The sequence below is a fragment of the Pundamilia nyererei genome, unplaced genomic scaffold (assembly GCF_000239375.1).
Source record: "Pundamilia nyererei isolate P.nyererei 1_Seehausen unplaced genomic scaffold, PunNye1.0 scaffold00093, whole genome shotgun sequence".
Classification (NCBI taxonomy): Eukaryota; Metazoa; Chordata; class Actinopteri; order Cichliformes; family Cichlidae; genus Pundamilia; species Pundamilia nyererei.
The window spans coordinates 2,314,016-2,321,247 of record NW_005187494.1 but is presented as its reverse complement, the minus strand read 5'-3'; the positions used below and the strand labels follow the sequence as shown (position 1 = coordinate 2,321,247).

General features: G+C 40.1%; 1 protein-coding gene across 1 annotated transcript in view; it reads right to left on the bottom strand.

Annotated features, from left to right (window-relative positions):
- Positions 1 to 1,522: 1,522 nt before the first annotated feature.
- Positions 1,523 to 7,232, bottom strand: part of lypla2 (lysophospholipase 2) — an 18,047-nt gene continuing 12,337 nt past the window's right edge. The window contains exons 4-10 of the mRNA XM_005739810.1: positions 6,156 to 6,221; positions 5,853 to 5,900; positions 5,632 to 5,702; positions 4,216 to 4,289; positions 3,995 to 4,096; positions 3,656 to 3,826; positions 1,523 to 2,624 (exon numbers count right to left, since the gene is read on the bottom strand). Of these exons, the coding sequence (XP_005739867.1) occupies positions 2,574 to 2,624; positions 3,656 to 3,826; positions 3,995 to 4,096; positions 4,216 to 4,289; positions 5,632 to 5,702; positions 5,853 to 5,900; positions 6,156 to 6,221 (583 nt within the window). The 3' untranslated portion in view covers positions 1,523 to 2,573. The remainder of the gene's footprint in view (positions 2,625 to 3,655; positions 3,827 to 3,994; positions 4,097 to 4,215; positions 4,290 to 5,631; positions 5,703 to 5,852; positions 5,901 to 6,155; positions 6,222 to 7,232) is intronic.

Genomic DNA, 7,232 nt, shown 5'->3' with positions numbered 1-7,232 from the left:
GAATCCAACGCTACATTCCTCACATGTTAATCGGATTGCAAATCCATGGTTAATCCTTAAAAAGCAAGTGGACGAAGACGCCCACAAACTATGATCAAGTTCAAGCACCGATAGGGCAGGAATGGATCACCATCAATCAATATTCGACCCAGAAGCTGATGTGCTGCATGTCAGCAAAGGTTAATGCTGACTCGGCGTAGATGTGACTTATTTATCAATAAAAGTCTTTGATGTTGTCTACGTCATATCATAGAAACATTCAAAATAATCAAGTGTTTGAAACGCTGCCCACGACCATTAAAGTATTATTAGATATTAGATTAGATTATTATTAGAGAGTAAAAATATGGAAACCCCATGAATGAGTGTGTATGAATCTGCAGATACACATTAGAAAAATGAGTGACGCTCAACTCAGACGGACTTTTTTCTTTTTTTTTTATTACGCATACAGGTGTTTTGGAAACAAAAAAAAAAAAGAGGAGAGACCACCTCAGCCTCACCTGAACACGTTTCCTTAATGCTCATCATTATAAACCAACACAAAAAAGGATGAGATGACAACAGTGACAAAACAACATTAAAAAAAAAAAAAAAAAAGAAAAAAAAACAAACAAACCACAACAATACAACCCAGGAGAAAAGACACGAGACGAGAGGAACAAGTGGAATGATGAAAGAAAAATGGCAAACACATCAAAGAGAAAATAACGGACCTAATTAGAGCAAAAAAATAAGAAAAATACACAAGGAGTCGAGGAGAGGAGACACATTCATCGAGTTGTGAACAACAATCAAAACAGATGCCTTTCATCCTTCTCTACTGGTTTCTTGTTTTAAAATCAGGCTGGGAACAGTGATACAGCAGAACAGGAAACAGGAAATTAAGAAGAGAGCAAAATCAATATTCACAAAGGAAAAACTGTAAAACACCTGATATATATATATGTTTAAGCACACACACGACTCCTCAGAGTTACACTCCTATGTCCAAAGATCACAAGTTGTTCAAAGATTAACTTTAATTTTTTTTCACCCTTCAATTATGTTGGACCATTTTCTTGCCAAAGTGCTCCCTTTGTATAGCCATTATTTTCTAAAGTGGAATATAATAGTGTTGCTGACCTTTCCATATTTTATTAGTGGGGACCCAAAGGAGGGAGCGAGACTGTGTTGGTGTTATGGAAGAAAATGTAGAGGAAGTGTGTTTTACCAGAGGTTTAAAGAAAATAAATAGTGGAAATCAACAGGAATTCATGAAGAGGAGGAGGCTGTTAGTGGGGGTGAACTGCTGCTGAAACCAGTCATGGTGTGCAGTCTGTGCAGGTCTGCAGCCATCATCAGTCATTCGCCTTTAGGCCTAAAGGAAAAAACTGAGGTACTTTCACATATAGATACATAGAAAGCAGATCAACCTGCAGGTGTGCACGCTTTGAAAGAAACAGCACAGGGTAGCACGAGTATCCACTGATTAGCTTTATTTCTGTTGGACTCTGATCATATACTTCCATGATGTTTGATCACATTTCTTTAAAAAAAAAAAAAAAAAAAAAGAGGAAAGAAGCAGCATGGCAGCCTTGTGTGCAAGATTTAGTAAAAAGAGCCATTGCTGTTAACGATGCAAGACCTGGACAGGCCGCAGTCATGATTGGAAAGGATGGGTTGGCGCTCACTATCCCCGAGTCAAACTCTGTTGGGTACCCAACACTGGAGTGAAGCTGCAGTCAGACCAGATAACAGAAGGGTTCAGGAGACAGGGCGGGTAGGATTGCAAGCATAAACAAATGGGGCAATTACATGGCAGGCCTCTACAAGCTTGTAGATTATGCTGCATTTTATTTGTGTTTCTACTGCTTATGTTCATGCACCCAACTTTTAGGCTGTAGTCATAAAGCAAGAATGAATAAGAAGCCAAATCCACCTTTTTCCCCCTCAAACTCATGCACCTTGAGAGCGATCACATATTAAAGTTTCACGCGACTCCACCTGTGAAGCTAAGAAGGCACGTCAAACTGCAGGAAAAAGAATTAGGATGCATAATCTGGTCTGACTGCACCTTAAAACAGCGGTGTGTTTGCAGGCGAGTGCCAACCTGCTTATTTGCTCTGTGTTAATCTTGATTTTCTTGATTTACAAAGTCACACAGCAATGCCAGAAGGATAAGTGTAGCAATGAGTGAGAAGCTAAATGATGTAAAAATGAGGGGAAATGAGAATGAGGCAACAGACAGACGTTGTAAAACAGAAGCCAAACAGGAATTTAATGTTTGAGTTTTCAGTGTTTCTCCCTCCGAAGGCTAAGACGTGTAAATGCAAGCACTTCAAATCAGTGTGTTTGACAAATCTGTTAACAGTATGAGTGTTGCTGGACCGCAGGAGAAGATTTGGTTGGTTTAGCAGTGTGGGTCAAATCATCGTTATCATCGTTACTAAATATGTGCGTGTTCGTGTATGTTTGCTGTCTCGTGGATGTGTGTGGGAGGGGGTGCTCATGGCTGTTTCCTGTGGGAGAATGGCAGAAAAGGGGTGAAAGGTCAGTGTCTCAAAGGGGGTCACAGTGGGGATGAGGTGAGGTCAGATCCGGGGCAAAAGCTTCTCGATAAATTCCTTTACAGCTGCCATCTCCTGCAAGAGAGCAGACCAAATGTTGGTACAGTGGAGAAGCTGAACAGATGATTCAGGACTCATCTCAGCTGAAAAACAGGCTGGACTGGAAATGTAATGCTGAGGCTGTTCACACAAATGGAGAGAGCAGACTCTACTTCATCAGGAAGCTTAGGGTTTTTCAAGAAATATGTGTGTAGCTAAATTTTGCACTTTTTCTGTTGCTAGTGCAGTTTTCTTTCTAGCCATCTGCTGGGCTAACAACATCAAAGCCCGTGACACTAGGAAGCTTAACAAGCTGTGCTGGAGACTCGTATATAGCCCACAGACTTCATTATTGAGAGAAGGACGTTCTGTAAACTCCTACAACCCTGTTTTTCTGCATATACAGTATATGTGTATAAATGTTTGATTTGCAAACCTTCTTTAAGACTTTTCTTTTGATTCAAGTGTCAAACTGTTAAAATCACAGCGTTTTAGAGACATCTACATTTGAAAGAACAGCTTTAGAAGCAAATCTGAAACATTAAAAATCACGGGTAATAAAAATTGTACCAGAGACCCAAGCGGTTCTGTTTTGATCTACCTGCAAAGTTTGAGCTGGAAGAGTGCATCATGGATAAAAAAAAAACAAAAAAACAACAACCCTTGTTTAGAGTTTATCCTCTAAATCAGGGGTGGGGGAACTCGAGGTCTCAAGGGCTGGTGTCCTGCAGGTTTTAGCTGCATCCTTGATCTAATACAGCTGATTTAAATGGCTAAATTACATCCTCAAACTATCTTGAAGTTCTCCAGAGGCCTGGTAATTGTCTTCAAGATTTTTCTCTTGAAATAAAAATTTCCTTATCTTCATTTCAAGAGAAAAACCTTCATTTAAAGGTTTGATTAACATTGCCTAATTCACTCAGGTGGATGATGCAATGCTTTTGTTTTGGTGAATGTAATCAGGATGTCACAAAAATGTAAATTAGCTAAATATTTGATTCAACCTTGAAAGAAGTAAAACAAGCTTTTTAGAAGAAGTTATCAGTGTGATTTGTGAACAACAGTACCTGAGGACAGGAGCTGTGAGGGAGCCCTGGGAAGGTTTTAAAGGTAATCATTTGAGGGTTGACTATGGATTTCAGTTTTTCTGCCGTCATGGCACCAAACTGCACGGGAATCATGGCGTCCATCTCACCGTGGCACTGCAGGATTGGGAGGTTCTTATTGCCGCTTGACGCCTGTGGGACAGACATAGAAGTAGAATTTAGCTTTGAGCGTAGCTTTCTCACTAAAACCTTCTGGCAGGGTGACATGTTAAAAATCATATGAAGGTATCAGCATTGTGTTGAAAAGAGGAGCAGGCAGGAGAAGGATGTTTCTCCTCTGCAGTGAAACTGTGACTGTACCGATGGGAAACTCCTGTGAAGTGGAAGCCAGCAGCTGAGGGCCACAACACCAGCCAACTGGTGCTGGCAGGTCAAGGCGGTATACAAGGACAAGGCCCCACCCTGAGGAGCAACACAGGAAGCAGACAACCTTTAGTAGATGCATTTACGATATTGATCTTGTATATATAATAATGTAAATGCAATTCACAACATGTAGCACCAAGACAAAAAAAAACCACCTGAGAGAAACCGCCAAGTATTATACGGTTTGGAGGGATCCCATTTCTGGCCTCGTGCTCGATTATGGCCTTGACTGTGAGAAGCAAGAATAACCCGTTAGTGAAGCCAAACAAAGGGGTGGGTAGCGTAGAAGAAGGAAGAAATAAGTCTGATGTGGCAAATTTCCAACAAAAATGTTCCACTTGACTTCCTGTCAACTTTGCAGCTGGCTTAAAAAATGTAATCCATACTTGGCATGTGGATATTCAAAGAAAAAAGTTTTTATAGCTGCTCTGAAGAGGGTGAAGACAGTCTTCATACACAGCAGTGACATTTTATAACAGTCTAAATAAGAGGATAACAGCACACACTTTTAGAGATTTTCTCTTTGAAGTTTTTTTTGTTTGTTTGTTTTTTTACAGACAAGTACATACGCAAAGACTGAACATTTTTCACAAACTAACTAATCAGTGTCAAGAACATCCGTTTTAAATCGCCTACATAACATTAATCTTACAATCAAGTATAATCAAGCCTCTCATAGTCTTACAATTGAATTACATTTTATTTACACAGCACCAAATCACAACTACAGTTGACTCAAAGTGCTGTATTCTTACATGTTCATTAAATGATTAGAAAAATTGCAGGTGGTGGTGGTGGTGGGGTTAAACCTTAAATTTTTAGCAGAGTTTTTGATCTATTTAACAGCAGAGGGATTTATGATATAAGCATTTAAAGCATTTCTAAAGATTCTCCAGTCTCAAATCTGGAGGCTGGGAGGAGACCCAAATCTGTGGTCGGACAATTTGTGTCTATGAACAAGAACAATCCATCCATCAAACATTTTGCCCTGAAGTTGCACTAAAAATTCTCAGATTCACAGACTTATTTTGGAAGCTTGGCTGTTAATAATGTCATAAAGAGGGGATCATTTATAGGGTCATCTCAGGCATGCAGCTCTAGCTGTGCCTACAGAGCCGCTGCCTTCCTGGTGCTCAAACATTCTGCTTGTGAGTGGCAGCCAATCAGAAGAAATTTGTCTTAAATGTGGAGGAGCTAAAAACAGCTCATTTCAGAGTGATCTAAAAGGCTCCACCAAGGCCCAATATCACATTAAAAAGGGATTATATTGAGCTATTAGTGACAGAAATGTATTGCAGTAGAGCTGGAAAGCAGTATAATAGGTGCACTTTAAGTATTTCACATTTATATATTTAATGGTGTAAGCGCCCTCTTTAGCTTAAGCTTCAATGAGTTAAGGTGCATACAAGAGAAGATACTAACCACTGAATAGAGGGATGTAAAACCAGACTGAAGCTGCAGCAGTCTGGAAGCTTTCCAATCACCGTTTAATGACAGCGTATTAGTGCTTCCCTGCTATTATCAACCCACACACGTGGCCCTTGTTCGATATTTAAACACATTAAACTCACTGTTTTCTGCTGCCTTCTTGATTCCAGATTCGTCCTCTGGAGAGTCGGGGCTGAGACCCATGAGGTCAAACCTGCACACAAGTAAAGCCCAGCATAAGGACAATGAATGGATACAATTGCAGTATTGTCAATGGCAATATGGGAGGCTATTGTGGTTTCCAGGGAAACAATGGCATCCAGTGTTGAGCTAAAAGGCCGCCTCTTTCATCACGCCAACTCACCACGCGGGCATCATCGACTTCATGTTGAGTGTAACGGGAATGGGGGGCCTGCAGCGGAGGAGAGGCAATGAAAACATGACGGGAAAACAGCAGCCAGGAGCTACGTTACAGTAACACATTATTAACTCCAAACGACTTGAATGACTGGCAAAAATTTGGCTTAAAACGCACCAAATAAACATTACAGAGCATTTATTTGCCTACAAGTCTTTTTTTTTTTTTTTAAATCAATCCACACAAGTCCCGACAAACAAAATTCTTAGAGGCATAAATCAAATCGTGACATGAGAAAAAAAGACTTACGCGTGGGGGCAGATAAACTTGACGTGAGGCAGCCGGATCCCAGTCAAAGTATCCGCCCACCCATGCCTGACAGAAAACAGAGAGAGCAGCTCTTTGTTCCTAATCAAGCAACAGTAAAACCACTAATATGCAGCACATCCACCCCAAAAGCATTACAACCAAGTCCATGAAAGTCACTTCTACGCTGAAGTAACGCGTGTAGAAAATTATTTCTCTTGATGTATATAACGATCAGCGGGAAATGATTTTTCATCTCCATTACAGAGGAGCACCAAAACTGTACTGAGGACAAGCTGTCATCATGTACTGATTTAAGTAGTTTTTTAAATTAGACATTCATAATGTTGTAAGTGCTGCTTTATGAAATTCAACCACATGAATGTTGGCACCAATTACACATGACTAAAGGCCACTAAATGAATGTTATTAAAGTCAAGTGCAAAAGCAGCAAGAGCCAAATGCAGGATTTTAAAATTAATTGTTGCCATTAACTCTGCATCACCACCCTCTGCTACTGTACTGTTTATGTAATGATTTGTACATGTAGGAATGTTTCTCCTGTGAATTTTCTGCTCACATTCAGCCCAATGAAACAAACATTTAAACAAAAAAAGGGAAATAACTCAAATTATGTGAACTATAATTACAAGGGGGAAAAAATCAATTAGGTGCCGCTTAAAGTGTGATCCAAAAGGTTTGGGCAGCTTTTAAGAATCAGTTCATCTTCTCTTCCATCTCTGGCCTGCTTTCAGCCTGGCTCCCATTTTTAGATCGCTCCCTGGAAATCATGTTTTGACCACTTCATCACAGACCTCAGCTTCTCTTTCAAAGTGACATGGTTTGTGTGAGATGATAACGATGATAACCTATATTAACACACATATCTCCATATACGTATACACAGATATATGTGTGCATACAAAATCAACAAAATCTATGTGACATGAAATACCAACTCAATCATAATGTCCGACTTGGAGTAGGAAGGAGCAGGTACATAAATATTAATCCCTACACCATGCTCAACACTCTGTTGGTTTACCATGATCATCGGCACACCCACTTCCCTGTCTATGT